Below are 20,534 nucleotides of genomic sequence, written 5' to 3' on the forward strand. Positions count from 1 at the left end.
CCAAATGCCATAAATGTAAATGTCTGATGTTTGAGATTTTTAGAGTAAGAATATCTGACTAGTGGTTAATAACAGGTGTATAACAGTCCAGAGAACACACATTAGTTAGTAAGGTATGTGACTTGGCACACACTAATGCACTGTGTACACACTTCTCCACTTCTATACGGCTGTAAATTCATAGCAGTTACAGGTTGTAGTGTTGCTTTTTTACCAGCAGCCTTGTTCCACAACCAGCACAGGAAGATATAAACCTGGAGAACACGAACTGAACTGCACTTAGATTTGTCATCTTTACACAGTATTTAATTTCCACAATATTTAGTGATGTTTATTGTGGATTATAATATAGCACTGAAACTATCACATTTTGCATAAGAGCTCTGCTAAAACACTGGGGAGCGTTATTGTTATTGGGTTAATGTTTAGGTGCACGTCATTATGTGTACTGTAGTCTGGGTTGGGGGTTGGTGCTGTGAGTGTGTGTGTGTGTGTGTGTGTGTGATATAGCACTAGCCCCCCATACTGTAACAAAGTCGGACTGACACACAAGGGTAAGTTTTCCAGATGAGCAAAGTTTATTTGTATACAGCAGGCATGGTAGAGTCACGATTAAGCACTTTAATTCTGGTAAGTTTGTAAATATTGGGAGTAATGTTTCGTTAGATGAGCTTTTGAGATAGATCCTTTCCTTTCTTGTTGATGTGGAGGATATGGAGTGGCGTGGTCGGTTCTGAGAACACGGAGGAACCGGCGAGGGATATGTGTGCACACACACACGGAAGGTTTGTCTTGATTGCGATCAGGAAGCAGTGATTAGTATTCTGGAGATGGGGCATGGTGTTTGACTTGATTCGGAGCCTGGCCCAATTGTGACATTACCCCCTCCTCCACGACCCGCTCCTGAGGGTCATCCCCTCTGCTGTTGTGGTGGTCTACCTCTTCCCCCTGGTGCTGGGCGGTCTGGATGGGTGCGATGAAACTCCTCTAGTAGAGTGGGGTCACGGATGTCATTCCGAGGTAACCATAATCTCTCCTCCTGACTGTAACCTTCCCAGTCCACCAAGTACTCCAGGCGACCGCTGCGACGACTGAAATTCAGAATGTCCCGTACTTGGTAGATGGTTTTCTCATCTACTATAATTGGAGGAGGAAGCATTTCTTTTTCTGGGCCTGGCTCTGTGGATGAGAAGACAGGGTCTTTTTTTTTTTTTTAACAGTAATACATGGAAAGTGGGATAAATCCGATAATGTGATGGTAATTGTAATTTGTAGATGACTGGGTTCACCTGTTCCAGAATCATGAAGGGACCGACAAACCTGGGGTTAAGCTTCTTGCAAGGCTGATGCAGACGCATGTCTCGAGTCGAGAGCCATACCTTGTCTCCTGGTTGGAATGATGGAGCGATGGATTGACGTCGGTCGGCGTAACTCTTGTGTCTGAGTACAGCACGTGGCAGATGGTGGTGAGCTTCCTCCCAAACTCTTTCACTCGGAATCAGCTGTTGACTGCCGGGAGGTCAGATGGTTCCCCATTCCATGGAAATAACAGGGGTTGATTACCTAAAACACACTGAAAGAGAGTGAGACCGGTGGTCAGTTGTTAAAAGGAATTTTGGGCGTATTCTGCCCACCCAAGGAACTGGTTCCAGGGATCCTGATGGCCATGGCAGAAAGTCCTGAGAAAACATCAGATTTCCCAAACCTTTCGTTCAGTGTGCCCATTCGTTTGAGGATGATAACCAGATGATAAACTCACGGTCACACCTAGGAGTTGGAAGAAGCCTCGCCATACCCGAGAGATGAATTGGGGACTTCGGTCGGACACAATATCCTCTGGGATGCCAAAGTAATGGAACACTTTGTTGAATAGCATTTCAGCTGTTTCCATGGCGGACGGAAGACCTTTGAGAGAAACCAGTCAACCAGATTAAAGGCGTTGGTGGCTTCCGGGGTCCACTTAAGGGCTTTGGGTTTTCCTCGGAGCAGGGAGGTTAGAGGACTGGCTGTGATACTGTTGTTTTTTTATAAATCTGCGATAGAAATGTTAAAATCCGAGGAAACGTTGTAATTCCTTACCACTTGTAAGTTGTGGCCAGTTGATAATGGCGGATACTTTCTCCTCATCCATTTTCACCCCATTTGTTCAATGATGTAACCGAGAAATTGGACGGAAGATTAATGAACATTTTTCAGCCTTGAGAAATAAATGAAATTGAGTTGTTGAAGAATTTTTGTGATGTGTCGATGGTGCTCAGCCTTGGATTGGGAGAATATGAGGATGTCATCAATGTAGACGATCACAAACTGGTGGAGGAAGTCGTGGAGTATCTCGTTCATGAGGTTTTGGAAGACAGCAGGGGTATCACCAGGTACTCATAATGTCCTGTAGGTGTTATGAAGGTCGTTATCTATTCATCTCCTTCACGAATACGGAAAATATTGTATGCACTGCAAAGACGTTTTGTGAATACACAGGCATTTCTGAGACACTCCAAGGCTGCTGGGACCAGGGGTAATGGATAACGAAACTTGACTGTGGCTTTATAGAGGGTACGGAAATCTATGCACGGTCGAAGTCCACCATCTTTTTTCTCAACAAAAAAGGACCTGGATGCTGCAAGGGAAGTAGTGGCTAACCAGGGTAATGGCTTATTATCACCAACTGACAATTAAAACTCACAATCAGCGAAAAAACGATATCACACATGCCTACTCACAAAATCTCTAACATGAGCTGTGTTAATATAAAACATTTTATGTTTTATTACATTTTATGTTTTCATTATATGATTTGCAGTTTTTCTGGTATCATTCTGTTGTGTAAGCGAGCTCACTGTACTAATATTATAACTAACACACTAACATGACTGAACAAAGTGATGTCATAAAGCAGGACAGCTAACACTAGCTAAATTCCACATTAATGTATTGACTGTATGACCATAGATATGACTAGAAGCAGCTTGGTAAGTTTAGTCAGTCACTAGTTTTTAAACAAACTGCACAGACAGAATGAGTGGAGAAGAAGATCATCACACTTCTCCATCAGATGTGTAACTGACTGCAGGTCTTAGATCCAAATTAAATTACGGAAAGAAACAATTACCTTTCCATAAATCATAGAGTGGAGTGTAAATGCTGACTGTGATTATATTTCCAGTTCAGTTTATTACAGTACATTAGTTACTTATACTTACATTACTGTGATTAAAATAACAGATAACCTTCTCCTGACAATAAAAACATTAAACAAGTGTGAAAAGTAACACAAAATGATTAGAACTGAACATATTACATATTTATTATTAATGCTGTAACTTCCCTACATTTTCCCTGATACAGATAGAAATGTGAATAAATGTGGTGATCCAGCATTTTCATTCCATATGAAGTGTTTTATTCATCCGCTGATCACAGATCAGCGGATAAATACTGCACTGAGTATTCAATTGTTTAAATATAAATGATTTACTATTCAGCATTTGTTGATATTTTAATGAAGTGATGATTGTTTATCAGATATTCTGTCTGTAAATCATAAGTTTATCTCATTATATTTTATCTAACATTACATTTCTCTCTGTTGTTTCACACGATATCTTCAGTATTGGTAAGTAAATAACTCGACTTCACACTAATGATAAACACTGATATTATATAAACGTATCACATGTATTAGATTTAATTCAGGAATCAAATAGAAACATAAAAACATTTTTCAGATGATGTTTATGTGAAGGACTCTGATCAGTAATTGAGATTCCACTTCCATCAGTCAGCTTCTTTCCCACAATGCACCTGTGTGTAACCCCACTGCACTGCAATGATGTAGACAGAGACGTTTACCATGTCAAGTAAAAGACACAACAAACATGTAACATATAACACACACCACTGCCAGACTCCATCAGAACCTCATACAGAATCATATAAGAATAAAATATAACATATCAGTATTTTGGATTATTTTCATAAGCTGTGACTCATAATTGTGTTCTTACTGAAACACATAGTGACATGACATTTCCTGACACTTCACAATAAACATAAATCAGAGCTTTAACAGTGTTCAGTGCTTGTAGACAGAATAATTGCCATCACTCGCTCTGCATAACAATCACACCATATTGTGAAAAAGCATTGAAGAGTTGACTCGGCCTAGCGTTTAGTCTCTTTAAGCTAACAGTAGTAAGTCATGTTAATGCACACAGCATAAAGACAACCTGACTGAACTGAGAACAGAAGTCCTTCACTTCATTTATAAAACTTCTATAATAGGAGAGAGGGATTTAGGAGTGAAAGAGAGAAAAACAGAACGAGATCACACATCTTCCCAAGTCTACTGCGACATATCATATGCTGTCCTAACCAATATATAGACGAGGCAGTAGCAAAGCACATCATTCTGTTATCTGTTCAGTTTTATACATTGATAAATGTCTGTGTTTTTAATTTAAGGAAGTGGGAATCTGATATTCTGTATTTTTCTTTATGTACTACAATAACACATAGATATATTACAGAATATTTAACTATAGATTTAAAATACACAGGGGGAAATGCACATATACTGACATACTGTATATTGGTAAATACATGCAGATATCAGAAAATAGTATTTTCCAATAAATCACAAGATATTTCTGTTCCTTAAGGGGAACTAGCGGTATATTAGCACAATGCTACATTATACAGATTTACTGTGTGTGATATCTGATTGTTGTCTAGTTTTTTTTTCCTTTTTTTATTAAGACACAGATCAGCTGTGTTTTAACCAGAGTAACAGTTACTTTCACATTTTCACATGAAACAATTCACATTTGTAATCATGCATTAAATCTTTACTCTCTATTATTTACTTTGAAAGGAGGAAGAGTTCAGAAGGAGTGAGTATAAAGTCTTTTCTCTAATAGTGATGTGTTGATGCTGCATGAATAATGAATTTATTGTGCAGATGAAATAGATTGGACTGTGCTGTGTGTTCAGAGTGCAATAGCACATAGATATATGAGCATCATGAGCATAGTGTAGTGAACACAACAGACTGTGATCGCTGGCAGAACATTCATCATGCTGTTGTCTAGTTTATCATTAGTGTTCTACACACACACACACACACACACACACACGTTCACTGCCCGGCCTCCCAAAAAGTCACACACACTAATATTTTATTTGATCACAAGATTTGTTTATGGTGTGTAATGTGGTGGATAATTCCTGTGTATAAATGCTTCTTCATGCTCACAGAGCCCAGCGTATGTCCAGGACATCTGGGAAGAATAATGATGTATTGATGTAATAACCTGGTCATTCAGTACATTTAATTAGATTATTTTTGTTCTGATTACCCTCATTAACAAGTGGTTTTCTGATAGTCACACAGCTGTTTAGTACCAATCCTGTGAGCTCTGTGATTTCTGCTGTCATTTATGTGAGGATTTTTTTTAAAAATGATTTAACTTCTCCAAGTGTTTGATATCTGATCACGTTAATTTATGATTTTTTTCAGATCATATTTTTTTCATGAAGTTTACAGTTTTTTCTTTTTTGTCCAGGTAGTGTACTGTATATAACTTTAGTGAGAGAAGTGAGTTAGAGAGTCCACGCTAGATAATAGTGGGTGAAAGAGATTATAACAGAATGTGAGTGAGTGATTCAGTAAATTTGTTTCTTACAGAGTTAATATGATAAAGCTAAAGCCATTTCTTTTCCAAAATCAGCAGAGAAACAGAAGAGAGACAAACTAATGCAGGACAAAACGTATTTACTGAGAACAGCCACAGAATGTTTATATCTAATACTATTCCATATAATACAGAGACATTTACAAAAATTTTAGCAATCTAATCAAGCTTTCTTTGTCTTTTTGTCAGATGATCAAGTAAAAGACATTTGTGTCTATCAGGTGAGTAAACTGTACTAAACTATTAATGTTCATAAATCTCTTACTGATACTAGCAGCTTAAAAAAAAAACTTAAATTGTTATAATAAGTCTATTACCCAGTGATGGGTTACTATGGTTACAGCTCACAGTGATGGTCAGAAAAACTATCACACGACTGACACATTGAATAGAAACATGGACATTGAGCTGTTTGTTAATGACATTTAACAGGCAGGATGCAAGTACAGATTAATATGTTAAATAAAATAGTTTTTCCTTTATACATTAAACACATGTGAACTATGACTGTGGCTCGGCGACAAACTAAAGGCTAATGCTAATGATTGTGCTAATGCTAAAGCTAATACAAGCAAACAAAACAAAATACATTAGGATTCTAAACAGAAGACTTTGAAACACGACTTTAAATAGACAAACTAATTAAACTAAACAAGGTGCAGGTGATCACAATTAACATCATGTGACTGACATGTGAGGTGCAATGCATACTGGGAACTGAAGTCTGGAACAAACATGAACATGAAAGTCCTACAGAACACACACAACAGGAACACACAGGGAAAACATGACAGTAAACAATTTACTGTGATTACTGACGTCATAATTATTGCTATGATTGTAAACAATTTGTTTAAACATAAACAAAATAAATCATAAAGCAATAAAAAAACAAGCTAAATAAATTATTACCTTCACACATATTCAAGTTGAAGTTCATCTGCAAACTTTGTCTGAAATTTTATTTATAGAGACATAAAAAGGTTTAACACATATTTAATTTAACATGAGGATCTGTGTAGAGACCCAACACCAGGAACAACATTAATTTACTTAAAACCATTTTATTAAAATCTGTAGGGCAAATTTAATGTCACTTCAGAGAACAAATCCATGACAAACTCTCAGTGTCTGAATTGTGTTGTGTGTTTTAATCATGGCTGACTGATGGTCATTGTAAGGATTTCTTGAATTTTGGTAGACCCCCTTTTGTCTACTTAGTGCTCAGCCTGTATTCTCCGTGTCCCGCCTGGATCCGGGGAACCCCTCAATGAAACGCAGTTAGTGCTCAGTAAGATGTTCAAAGTTTATTGTGAAAGACAGGAGTATATATACAGTATATATGCACAGACACAAAAAAGTACCAAAAAGGAGCGGTGCAGGAGTGGTTACAGCTGGTCTGGTATGTTTATAAAAGATAACGTTGGGAAGAACAGAAGTTTGGGAACAGTTCTGCAATTATTCAATTGAATTCAATTTTATTTGTATAGCGCTTTTACCAATTGTCATTGTCGGAAAAGCAGCTTTACACAATCAAGTAAATTATTTAAGTTTGTATGGAATCTGAATGTCTATAAATCAAAATGGTCAGATAGGAAGAAACCTTGAGAGAGGGGGAGAGAGGGAAGAGAAAGAGCAGGAGAGAGAGCAGAAGAGGAGATATAACAGTTAGGCATGGTCGCAGTCACACAGTGTATAATGTGAATGTGTATTTAGTGCAGAGTGCAAGCAGAGACTCCGGCAGGACTAACTATAACAGCATAACTATGAGTCTTCAGCAGTTTTACGACCCTAAACATAGATTAAACTAAGGAATGAGTTTGCAGATAGCGCAGCGAATCGAGGTCAAAAAAAGAAAACACTCCATTCTCATGCACACATAATATCATGAAACACACTAAAAAATAAATATTTCCTACAGTTATGAAAGTATAAGTGAGCTAACAAATGTTAAAAATAAAACACTTAGTGTCATAATCACAATAAAACACAATCAGTGTCTTTAGAAAAAATATAAATGTTGACTTTCATGCATCAATATATTAATTAGGTAAGTGTACAGAAGGTTAGGTTAGCAATATTACCTCTCAGACAGACAGACGCACGCACGCACGCACGCACGCACACACACACACACACACACACACACACACACACAGTGATGTAAACAGAGAAACACTTTATGTTTATTTAACACTTTATGTACATACAGTATGGAGTCAGGTATAAAACCTTCACACTGATTTATTCTCTTCCACAGATTCCCAGAAAATGGACAGAAGATGAGAGAATGAAAATGAAGAACTCGGCTCTACAGACTGGTGAGTGTGGAAGGAGCTACAAAAGTAAACACACCTGATCATGTGTTGTACAGTAAAGTGTTCAATAGTGAGATCTCCAGTAAGCATCTGAAACTCACAACTTTTTTCCCACACTCTCTATTATTATATTCTCTATTATAAACATTTTTTAAATATTATAGAGAAAGCACACAGAAAGTGTTCATGGAGGAGTAAAAACTTAGTGATATTCACTATGTACACTTAACTTTTAATATTTGTAACTATGAATTAATCTAAGTCACACAGTCTAAGTGTTTGTAATCAAACACACCTAAAATGGGATTCAGTTATTGATGCCAAATCCTGAAACACATCTGAAACACATCACCCAGTGTACAAAGCAATAAATACAGTCTGCTGGGAAAAAGAAAAGATGAGAGAGAGACAGGAGACTAAGTACATGTCAGTTCCTAACAGAGACAGTCCTGTGTGAGTTCTCCATGAATCTCCTAATGTTAGATATTTTTAAATTTGTTCTTCCTTTTTAAGACTCGATCCTACTTTCAATGCCTAGTTTAATAGATGTTAATTACCAGAAAAATATATTTAAAAATAAATAGTTGTAGTTCATGGGCTGTTAAATAATGTTAAATAATGCTTACATGTACTGGGTGTGATTTAAGTTTGACATCCTGCTCTAAAGCTGGCGTTCTCACCCAGTGGGGCGTGGCTGTTGTACTGTTACATTAGAATATCAGTGCCGATGGACACATCATCAGATAGAGACAAATGTTTTGCCACTAGCTAGGATAGAATAGAATAGAGTAGAATAGTCTTTATTGTCATTGCAACAAGTACAACAGAATTTAAAGTGCCATCCCTCAATGCAATCTTGAAACATAATCACGCGCGCACACACACACACATACACACACTCCCACAAAGCGTACATTCTGTTATTGCACGATCCACAATCTTTTTTTTTTTTTTGCATAAATTGCATTAATCGCAGAAAAATGGCATAAATAATTTCATCTTATTGCACATTGTTTGAATCTTTTTTTATAGCAGCATTCAGTACTCTTATTGCACTGGGATAAAAACTGTTTTTATATCTATTGGTTCTAGTTTTTAATGTTCTATACCGATGGCAGTAGATCAAACAGTTGATGTCTTGGGTGTGAGTTGTCCTTTGTAATTTTATTGGCAAGTTTAAGGCAGCGGGAATCGTGTAAGTTTTCCAGATTGCTGAGGGGGCAGCCGACAATCTTCTGGGCAGTTGTAATGACCCTCTGCAGTGCCGTTCTCTGGGCCACAGTGCAGCTGCTGTACCACACACATATGCAGTATGTCAGTATGCTCTCAATGGAGCATCGATAAAAAGACACCAGCAGTTTCTGGAAGATGTTGTTCTTCCTGAGCATTCTCAGGAAATACAGTCTCTGCTGGGCCTTTTTCAGCATCTCGAATGTGTTTACCCCCCAGCTCACATCCTTCTCAACATGTACTCCCAAAAAGCGGAAGTACGGAACCCTCTCCACCTCCCCGCTGATAAACAGTGGTGAGATGTCCACTTTTTTTCTCCTAAAATCTATGATGACCTCCTTGGTCTTAGAGGTGTTAAGGAGCAGATTATTTTCTCCACACCAGGCTGTTAGCCGTTCCACCTCATACCTGTAGGCAGACTTATACCCCCCAAAGATAAGCCCTACTATTGTTGTGTCATCTGCGAATTTGACAAGGGTGTTACTATGCTCAACAGGTGTACAGTTGTAGGTGTACAGGGTGTAGAGAAGGGGGCTCAAAACACAATCCTGTGGTGACCCAGTGCTGAGGCTGAAGGTTGGTGATGTATATGGGCCCACTCGCACCCTCTGACTGCGATCACACAGAAAGCTCCTAATCCATAGGCAGATGGAATATGAAAGCCCCAGGTCCACTAGTTTGTCCATCAGTTTGTGGGGGAGGATGGTATTAAACGCAGAGCTATAATCCACAAAAAGTAGCCGCATGTAGCTTCCCGGGGGCTCCAAATAGGATAGTGCTGCCTGGAGAGCTGTAAATATGGCGTCCTCTGTGGATCTGTTCGCCCTGTATGCAAACTGGTGTGTGTCAAAATTTGGTGGGAGGAATGAAATGATGTGACTCTGTACCAGCTTTTTGAAGCACTTCATTACCACAGGGGTGAGAGCAACTGGCTGGTAATCACTAAAACTGATAATGGTAATTTTTTTAGGCAGAGGGACTACAATTGAGGATTTTAGGCAGAGTGGAACAGTGGCCTGGGACAAGGACTGATTGAAAATCCTGGTGAGGACTCCAGCCAGCTGGTCAGCACAGTCCTTCAGCACCCTTCCAGAGATGCCATCCGGTCCTGCAGCCTTCCTGGTGTTAAAGGACCGCAGGGTACGCCTCACCTCCCACTCTTCTACTGCCCATACTTCGTTAGCGCCCGGTGCACCTGGTTAATCCAACTTAAAACTGGCAAAGAACAAGTTCAGTTTCTCTGTCAGCAGAGCATTACCATCAGCAACACCAAAGTTGGTCTTGTGGTTGGTAAGATGCTGAACTCCCTGCCACACCTGCATGCTTTTGTGACTGTCCAGGTGGTCCTCGATTTTCCTCCTGTACATCAATTTAGCCTCTCTGATGCCTCTCTTTAGGTCGGCTCGGGCTGTGCTGTAGATAGCCGTGTCGCCAGACTTGAAGGCGTTGTTCCTCTCCTTCAGAAGCTGCCGGACATCCTTGTTCATCCAGGGCTTTTGATTGGGATAAATCCATATGCGTTTGTCCACTGTGACAGTGTCTATGCAGTTCTTAATGTAACAGAAAAGACTGTCTGTGAACACCTCCAGGTCTGAATCTTCAAAGACATCCCAATTCGTCCTGTCAAAACAGTCCTGCAGCTGCTGAGAGGCTCCAGCAGGCCATGTTGTTACAGTCTTTGTTATTATAAAAGCAGTTTTCCTGAGGGGAGCATATGCAGGGATTAAAAGTAAAGACATGTGGTCAGACTGGCCCAGGTGTGGTAGTGGTCTTGCCCTGTAGCCTAGCTTGATGTTTGAGTAGACCTTGTCCAGTGTGTTTGCTCCCCTAGTAGCACATTTTACATGCTGGTGAAATTTCGGGAGCGCTGACTTTAAGTCTAGCTAGCTAATGTTTGGACACGGTTACAAAATGAAGAACTTTTTGAAATAAACATATGATGTGGGAGATAAACCTGTGCTAGTGAATGCTCCAAGACATGTGCTGTAATGTATTCAGTAACGTTAAATACAATAATTGTGTATTTATAGTGGCAGGCAGTGTGTTGAATGTTCTGAAATCATGTCAAATAAAGCTAAAAAAAACTTCAAAGCTGAGAGACACTTAAACACAAAGCACCCAAGATGTGTTAGGAAGCCAAAAAATATTTTCTAATGAAAAGGGTTGTGTTTCTTGCACAACAGAAGGTCATCACTGTATTAACAGTGCAATCAGAAGCGTTGTTGAAATATAGTTATTTGGTTTCTGCTCATATAGATGGAGCTTGTTTTGTATAACGGGTAAGATTTGTGCAAGGAGTTAATGGGGAACCCACTGCAAACACAATTCAGTCCATACCACTGTCTACTGACACCATGAGCAAGATTTGTTTTTTGCAAAGAGCTTTACACAAGAACAGTGGCTTACAGATAATGTTATGAGTTCAGTGCTAATGAATACTTTAATGGTGTTTGCACAGACAATGCTAAGTTGATGACCGGAAAACATCTTGGTGTTGTAAAACAGATGCAAGATGGAACCCCTGATACCAAGTGGACACACTGTTTCTTACTGTACATAGGGAAAGTCTAGCCATAAAGCAGATGTCACCAGAACTGCATTAAGTCATGAATGTGTCTTTGGAAATGGTGAACTACATCTATAAAAATGCACTGAACTCAATGTGTTGTGTAGCTCGGTTTGAAAGACTAGAGGTAGATCATCTGCAGTTCTTATAACACTGGAATATACTGGCTTTCAAGAGGACGTGTGCTTACCTTTTGATCACCTTAGAGAACTAAGAGAAGTTATTCTTTGCAACAGAAGAGTCAAGGAGGGACGATCTGTTATGTTTTCACTCCTAAGTGAAAGTTTAGCAGCCTCACCTCATGTCAACATATCCAGTATAACCCAGAATAAGACTCTGTTGTCAGAAGAGTTTGCAGTTTTACTTTCTTAATGGACAGATGACGGATAATTGTTTTGTTTTTGGACCCTTTATCTGTGGATTCTGCTTCAGAAGACATGATTCTGTCCACTGTGTTGGAAGATGAACTGATGGATGAATCAGCAGACAGCAGGCTGAAGCTTTAGTTCAAACAAGTTGACCTTGATTCATTCTGAATACAACCTGACAGTCAGAGTCCATCCATGTCAAAATAGACAATCACAACCACTTGTTTATATCAATCAGTTTCCACTGTGACTGTCAGAAAATCAAAAACACAAAAAATGCAGTGCTACTTTGCATGTCAGCCTCTCACCCGTCCCACCTAGGCTTGTTCTCCTTATTTGGAGCTTGATCCTGGGCCGGAGGTAGCTCAGTGGTTAAGGCTTTGAATTACGGGTCAGAAAATCCCAGGTTCAAACCCCGCAACCACCAAGTTGCCACTGTTGGGCCCTTGAGCCAGGCCCTTAACCCAAATGTAAATGTTATTTCCAAGCCCAGGTGTCTCACTAGTTGGAAATGGAATATTTATTTTAATCGTTACAGCTGATGGTGGCAAAACACATTACAGTTTAATTTATTTCTTTTTTGTTATGCTTTTACTTTATTGTGGACCTTAAATTTCATTTATTATACAGACATTAAAATTAAAACCTTTAAATATTTAGCCGGCTTTAAACTGACCTACATTCAGGTATATAAAATGTGCTGATATTATAATAAGTAAGAGTGTGAAGTACCGTCTGAGTAGCGTCTGCCAAAATGCCTAAATGTAAATGAAGGAGTGGTACAGACTGTTATTGCCATGGGCACAAACGGGCAGGCATAGGCCCAGAGGGCATGTTTTCAACAAGACAATAACATAAAACAAGCACGATGAAGAGACAACCCCAGAGCCCCCTGGAAAAAAAACAAAAAAACAACTATAACAAAAGGCATAGTACAAGACACCCGCAGTATGGCGGTACAAACAAGACTCTTGATGAAACACAGGCTCCAAGACGTTACATACAGGACATAGGCTCTATGATGAAACACAGGCTTCAAGACGTTACATACAAAAATGCACTAAATGGGCTAAAACAGGATCAGAGACACATAGAGACCAGAGAGACGGGACTGGGTAATCAGCTAGGCTTGGCACTTAGCCAAACACGCACTTAGTCAAATTCACACTTAGCCGAACATATAATTAGCTACACTTACCAAAAGCTAAACACACAGGGATATATCAACTGGGGAACACAATTAACAATACTTACTTAGACATTAACACCCACAGAACACACACTGAAACACAACAAATCTATAACAAAACTATAGACTTAGTAAAAACACAGAACAAAACTTAAATTCAAATACAAATGAAACTACAAACAAAACAAAACAAAATGCCCACATGGTGACAGTAAACATAAACTACCTCGGTTCAGATGAGCACCCGCGTCACTTGACAGAGGTGCCTTCTGGGAAACTAAGTCTGCAACAAAACTACAACAAACAAAACAGTGACCTCTAGTGCTGGTCCCTTACATTAGTCATAACAAGCTGTACTTCTGTAACTGATGACTGATTATGATCACATTAATCATTCAATTCACTCTCCTGCTTAATATTTTAAAGAACCGAAGGGAGCATTAAAATCACTGGAACATAAAGACCAACAGCTGGAGGATTATAAAAGACAACTAGAGAATAAAGATACAGAACTGAGAAACAGAGAGAAAATCATCAAGGAGAAAGACGCACAGATACAGGAGACACAAATACAAGTGGAGGAAAAGGACAACAGACTTGTGGAGAAAGAGAAAGAATTAAATGAGAAAAATGAAGAGCTGAAGTTTCTAAAAGAATGTTTAGAGACTAATGAGAAGACTCTTTCTGAGAGAGACGCAGTGTTAATGGAAACTAATAATAAACTTCAACATACTACTGAACAAGTTAAAGAGAAAATCTCACAACTGGAGAATATGAACAAACTGCTGAGTGAGAAAGAAACACAGCTGAAGAACACAGATAAAGAGCTGGAAACCAGTAAACACAAACTAGAGACACTGGGACAGGAGCTGCAGGACAAGAAGAGACAACTACAGGAGATGATGATCGTACTGGAGCAACAGAAAACTGAGTTAGCAGAAAAAAACAAACAGCTTGAAGAGACAGAGAGACTTCTAATTAAGAAAGAGACACCGCTAATGGAGAGAGACAAACAGCTTCAGGAGAAAGACAGACTTCTAGAGGAGAAAACAAAGCAGCTGCAGGAACAGACAGATCCAGAACCATCAGCCCCCATCAGGAGAAGAAAGAGCAAGGACCTGTCACCTCCATATAGTGAGTAATTTGTTACAATAAGCACTTAAAAGCTTTTCTTGAAAAAAGTACTTGAAATATTAATCTACACCTAATAAATCATATGTAAGGACATGAAATATACTGTAATGATACTTAATGATGCAACTCTTCAGCTACTGTAAGGAAGTGTAATTTAAACAGTGAAAGTGATTAATTATAGAAGAATGTCTTTCTCATTCTGACTGGTTCTGATGTTTCCTAGTGAGTGGAGAGACTCAGGACTCAGCAGCACCAATCAGGAGAAGTATGGAGCGACGTCTTCCTACATGTAAGTGATTAGTGTTAGTTGTTCAGTGTGTAACTCAACACTAGTTTAGGGGTAAAAGAGACGACTATAAAGAGACACAACAGGTAGATGTAGACATTTACATTTATAATTAGATTACAGTAAAAATATCAATATTGTGTAAAACTGACATAAAATATTATCATTCACAAATAAAAAAACATCAAATAGATAAGAAAGAAATTAGAGAGTATTCCAGAGTAACAGAATAGGATTTGCCCTTTTTGTTTGTATGAAATGGGATTGTAGCTGTTAAAGGAGAAAGATCACTAGTGGGAGGGACTTTACACTTCATTCTCTTAAAAATATTGTCCAAATTAGGACAAAGTGGGTAAAATAATTATTCATCAGTTAGGAATATACATGAACAATTGTTTTATTTCCACCTAAACACATATATTACTGTTAAAACAAAGCCAGACCTAACCTTCCTGGAGACTCCTAACTGTTTTGTGAGGTTTATGAACTACCCAGCTAGGATAGCATGTGAGAGAGACGTGCACTGAAACTTAACTGTTACTGCTGACATTAAACTGGAAACTACTGGTTTACTAGACTGCTGTTCCTGCAATTCACTCTCATGGAGTTCCTTTTTTCTTTTTCGGGTCTCAGAGGATAATTATGCTTCATTCTCTTAAAATATGTCCACTTACAGTCATTTTTACATGAGGGGGAGCAGGGCATTACTGAGCTCATAATTATGACTTTTTTAATTGACTTCTAAAACATAATTTATGTACAGAAAGTCCCCGACTTACGAACATTCGAGTTACGATTATGCACACACACGTAGTCATAGTGTTATACGTAGTACAGTATGCGTGTGAAAGCAAAAACTTTTTTTTTTTTTGCGGTACCCTCGCAAACCTTGTTATTCGCAATCCGGGGTTTCATTGTACTTACATTTATAAATAGATTACAGTAAAAAGATCAATATTGTAAAGCTGACATTAAACATTCACAAATAAAAAAACATCCAATAGATAAGAAGAAATATCTGCAAATATCCAGGGATCCTGAACAGAGTAACAGAGTAGGATTTGCCCCTTATGTTTAAAATGGAATTGTAGCTGTAAAAGGAGTAAGATTACTAGTGGGAGGGACTTTACACTTCATTCTCTTAAAAATATGTCCCCTAACAGTCCCTTTTTTGCATGAGGGGGAGCAGGACTCTACTGAGCTCACAATTATGACTTTTTTAATTTACTTTTAAAACATCATTAATGTACAGTAAGCCCACAACTTGTAAACATTTGAGTTACGATACACAGATATGAACAGACAGCGGTTCTAGGAACATTTGTAGATGTGAACAAATCACAGAAGTAGCTCACGTGCATTGTACAAAAACATTTTTGTACAAATTTTATACTTTAAAGCTAAAATACAAAATAAATGAATAAATAAATAACATTGAAGTGACAAAGGTAAATAAAAGGACAATCAATAGTTCAATAATTCAATCAAATCGTCAAATAAAAGTTTCAAGATGAATTTATTAAAATGTTGCGATACTGACCTTATTACTTTAAATAATGGTTACAACAACAACAACAACAATAATAATAATAATAATAATAATAATAATAATAATTATTATAATTATTACAATAATAATACAGTGTGTAATAAAAATATCTGAGTGGGGGGGGGGGTTCTGCATTATCTGACAACCTACGCAGTATTAAATTTTATTTGTAAAGCCACAATGTAATGGCAAGAGCAAGCGCAGCTCAGTGAGTGTAAATACAAATTATGAGAGCATGAAAAATAATGTAATATTTTTAAAGTGGGAAAAAGTGGGGGCTTTGCAAAAATCATGACACTGTCACTATAGAACTAATTTGTTAATAGTAGGCCTAATTAATATTTTAGAGCATTGTATTTTCCAGATCGAACAAGTACTTTGGAAATAAACTTGAGGAGGGACTTGATCATTTTGAGGGGTCTTATGTAACGCAGTTAGTAAGCATATAGAAAGATCCAACTATGATTAAAATAAACTTAATATAAGTTACCTAAAGGATAGACCATCAGTCTGCCAACATATTCCAGAAAGCAACATAATCACCACAATGGAGTAAGTAAGTGATTCTGTATTAAATTATTTATTCTTTATTTTCAGTAGGTGGAGAATTGTCTACTCCACATTCTCCAGTGTCGGTTTCAGTAGCAGAACTGAGGCTGGTGCTGCTAGGGAGGACGGGGTCTGGGAAAAGTGCAGCAGGAAACACCATCCTGAGAAGAGACGAGGGGAACCAGGCTGCTACATCTACATCCACCCATCAGAGTGAGAGCACACAGGGGCAGGTGGCTGGGAGGAAGGTGACTGTGGTGGACACGCCTGACTGGTTCTCTCCTGGACTTTCTCTGGAGAAGCTGAGACATGACGTAGGACTCTGTGTCCAACTGTCTGCACCAGGACCCCATGTCTTCCTTCTGGTCATACCTGTAAAGCAGCCTACAGGAGAGGAGAGAGGGATGCTGGAGAAAATGGAGAAGATTTTTGGAGAGAGATGTTGGAGAAACACCATGATCATATTTTGTGTTACTGATGAACTTCAGAAGAAGAACATTGAGAAGTTTATCCAGCTAGGAGACCAGGAGGTCCAGAGACTTGTAGAGAAATGTGGGGACAGGTTTTCCTGTCTCAACATTAAGGAGAGTGGAGATGGTTCTCAGGTCTCAGAGCTGCTGAAGAAGATAGAGAAGATGGTGGAAGATAGCAGAGAGAAATTCTACAGCAGTGAGATCTACCTGGAGACAGAATCTCAGATTAGAGCAATGGAGACTAAGATCCTAAAGGAAAAAGAAGAGAAAAGAATGAGAGAGGAGATGGAAGTGAAAGAAAAACTAGATAAGGAAGTGCAGGACTCTCTGAGAAAGATAGAGGGAGTGATCCAGAAGCATGAAGGAGACATCAGACAACTGAATGACCGAGCAACTGAACTGGAGAGAAAGATGAAAGACGAGAGAGATGAAGAGAAAAAGAGAGAACTTGAGAGGGAGTTGGAACGAGAGGTAGAGCGAATGACAGACATGGAAGAAAAGGTAAAGAAACTAAAAGAAAAGAGAGAGAGGGAGAGAAGAGAGATGGAAGAGAGGCACCAACAGGAGATAGAGGAGATCAGGAAGGTGTATAAAGGAGAGGTCAGGATGGAGACAGAGAGAAACCTCATGAAGATCATCCTACCTGAACTTCACAGAAACATTTTGGCCTTAAAAACAAAGATGCAGGAAGAGTTTAGCAGACAGATGGAGGAGAAGAACAGAGAGCTGGAGACTCTTAAACAGAAACTTTCAGATCTCACAGAAGTTCTCAGACTGAGGGAAGAAGTTTATCAGGAAACAGTGATGAGTTTAACGTATCAGAACCAGCAGCCAGTTTAAGCTGAATTATCGCTGCATGTATGACTTTGGAGTTGATTCTGCTGTTTGCAAACACAATAGCACAATTCTTTTTATTGTGACTTGAGATCAGTGGTCCTATATTTCATAACAATGACAGTTTATTCTATTATTTCTGGTAAAATGTCAGAGTGTAAGTGCTGCTAGGATGTTCATCAGGAGGACGACACAGGATTCTACCAAACCCACAGAACAGTTACAGATACGGTAGCAGCAGTGGTGAAAAACTGTGATAAAGACAAACCTTACAGCACAATAAAACTGTATACTACTACTACTAATAATAATAATAATAATAATATAGAACTTTAACTTTTGTGAAAGAACACAGTAAAATATTTTTTCCTAAACTTTCATGTCAAGATGTTATTTATATTTATAGACGGTTTATTGGTTATGTAACAAAAATAATTTGTTTCTCTGGAGTTCCACATCAATTTTATATGTACAAATAAATAGAAAATATTTATAATTCTTTAACGAATATTTATGAACTTCCTGTAGTATGAGGGGAATAAATCATGTCATTACTACAGTAGGTTGTGTTCGAAGTGGGAACAGTAACATTGATTATATTAATTACACATGTTATAATACAGTTTAATGTATTATTATAATTTTTTTTTTTAATTGTCTGGCTATCTAAAGTATAATTGTAATACATTTCTCTACCAGTAGAGGGAAATAACAAACTGCTGCTTATATTTCTTTCTCATTATAGAAGTCAGATTGGATCTTTATTTCTGTACATCAGTGGATGAGTAACAGCAGAACAGATCTATGCAGTAGGCGTGGTCACTGAAACACTCTTATTCCTGTACAGCTCATCCTCTCTCTCTTATTGAAGCTCCAGATTGCAGTTTAAATAAATAATGTCTAATAAATGAAAGTATTTTCCATGTATGGAACATGTAAGGACATGTATGAAAGCTGTAATACAGTGGTGAGATGTGCTGTAGGTGTGACAGAAGAGTTCAAGGTGAAGGTGGGTCTGCATCAAGGATTGGCTTTAGGCCCCTTTTTGTTTGCTCTGGTGATGGACAGGATGACAAATGAGGTTAGACAGGAGTCTCCATGAACTATGATGTTTGCAGATGACATTGTGCTTTGTAATGAGAGCAGGGAACAGGTGGAAAAATATTTGGAGAGGTGGAGGTATGCTCTGGAAGGCAAAGGAATACATGTGTGTAAATGAGAAGAACCCAAGAGGAACGGTGAGGATACAGGGAGCAGAGGTAAAGAAGTTGCAGGACTTTAAGTACTTAGGGTCAACGGTCCAAAGAAATGGAGAGTGTGGAAAGGAGGTGAAGAGGCGGGTACAGGCAGGTTGGAATGGGTGGAGAAAAGTTTCAGGTGTGTTGTGCAATAAGAGAGTATCAGCGAGAATGAAAGGAAAGGTGTACAGGACAGTGGTGAGACCAATTTATCAGAGGGACAACCCATGTTAGATGTTTTGGAGATAAAGTCAGAGAGGCCAGATTGAGGTGGTTTGGAGATGTTCAGAGGAGAGATGGTAAATATATCGGTAGAAGCATGCTGAGGTTGGAACTTCTAGGCAGGAGGTCTAGAGGAAGACCAAAGAGGAGATTTATGGATGCAGTGAGAAAGGACATAAAGTTAGTTGGTGTGAGAGAAGAGGATGCAGAGGATAGGGTTAGATGGAGGCAGATGATTCGCTGTGGCGACCCCTGAAAAGGAACAGCCGAAAGACAAAGATAAGGAAGAAATGAAAGTATTTTCCAGTGATTTTAAAAAATAAAAAAAATAAATTTTCTTCCCAAATTACTGCCCACAAATATCAAAATATAGTCAGTCTAGGTGGCATGCATGTTGCATTTATTTTTGATTGAATTAGCAATGATATAGACAAGCACACACGCGCACACACAAACACCCACATGCGTGCGCACAAAAAAACAAAAAAAGTTTGTCTAAAATCGAGGCTGTAATTAATTTTATTTATAACTTGATAAATAAACTCAAATAAATAAAAAGGATTACTGCATGTCCATAATAATTACATTTGAAAAGCTTAGTAATGTGTTGCACACTTCACTCAGCTATTTACTGCATAAACAACTCATGACGTCTCATAATGTGGAGGGTGGAGATGTGAATCTGGTCGTCAGGAGAAGAGAAGGAGGAATATTCTACTGTGCCATGTGGTGGAGCTCAGCACATTCTCTCACAGTTAAACAGAATATTTTAGGTTGGCATATTACTCTCCCACCTGAAGCAGTCACCCATGTATGACAATCTGAAGGAGTGTCCCTCCTGAAGCGATGTCCCACCGAAAGCAGTGTCCCACCCAAAATGAACATCTG

General features: G+C 38.5%; 1 protein-coding gene across 3 annotated transcripts; it reads left to right on the top strand.

Annotated features, from left to right (window-relative positions):
- The first annotated feature begins 1,448 nt into the window (after positions 1–1,448).
- On the top strand, positions 1,449–20,105 carry LOC128512036 (golgin subfamily A member 6-like protein 22). 3 transcript variants are annotated; one of them, XM_053485153.1, is made up of 7 exons: positions 1,449–3,613; positions 4,871–4,889; positions 5,880–5,911; positions 7,951–8,011; positions 13,788–14,495; positions 14,719–14,784; positions 16,928–20,104. In XM_053485153.1, the coding sequence occupies exons 4-7, from the start codon at positions 7,981–7,983 to the stop codon at positions 18,190–18,192; spliced, it is 2,070 nt and encodes a 689-aa protein (XP_053341128.1). In that variant the 5' UTR covers positions 1,449–3,613; positions 4,871–4,889; positions 5,880–5,911; positions 7,951–7,980; the 3' UTR covers positions 18,193–20,104. The 3 variants fall into 3 exon arrangements, 2 of the variants coding, with proteins under 2 accessions (XP_053341128.1, XP_053341129.1); XR_008356230.1 differs by lacking the exons at positions 1,449–3,613; positions 13,788–14,495; positions 14,719–14,784; positions 16,928–20,104 and adding an exon at positions 10,209–10,441 and having other exon boundaries at positions 4,870–4,889; XM_053485154.1 differs by lacking the exons at positions 1,449–3,613; positions 4,871–4,889; positions 5,880–5,911; positions 7,951–8,011 and adding an exon at positions 10,250–10,378 and having other exon boundaries at positions 16,928–20,105.
- Positions 20,106–20,534: the final 429 nt, after the last annotated feature.

This window comes from Clarias gariepinus, chromosome 24 (genome assembly GCF_024256425.1).
Source record: "Clarias gariepinus isolate MV-2021 ecotype Netherlands chromosome 24, CGAR_prim_01v2, whole genome shotgun sequence".
NCBI lineage: Eukaryota > Metazoa > Chordata > Actinopteri > Siluriformes > Clariidae > Clarias > Clarias gariepinus.

Coding starts and splice junctions, on each gene's coding strand:
- LOC128512036 (XM_053485153.1), top strand. CDS start 7,981: ATGAAAATGAAGAACTCGGCTCTACAGACTG. Junction 8,012..13,787: donor GAACTCGGCTCTACAGACTG/GTGAGTGTGGAA, acceptor AATATTTTAAAG/AACCGAAGGGAGCATTAAAA. Junction 14,496..14,718: donor GGACCTGTCACCTCCATATA/GTGAGTAATTTG, acceptor GATGTTTCCTAG/TGAGTGGAGAGACTCAGGAC.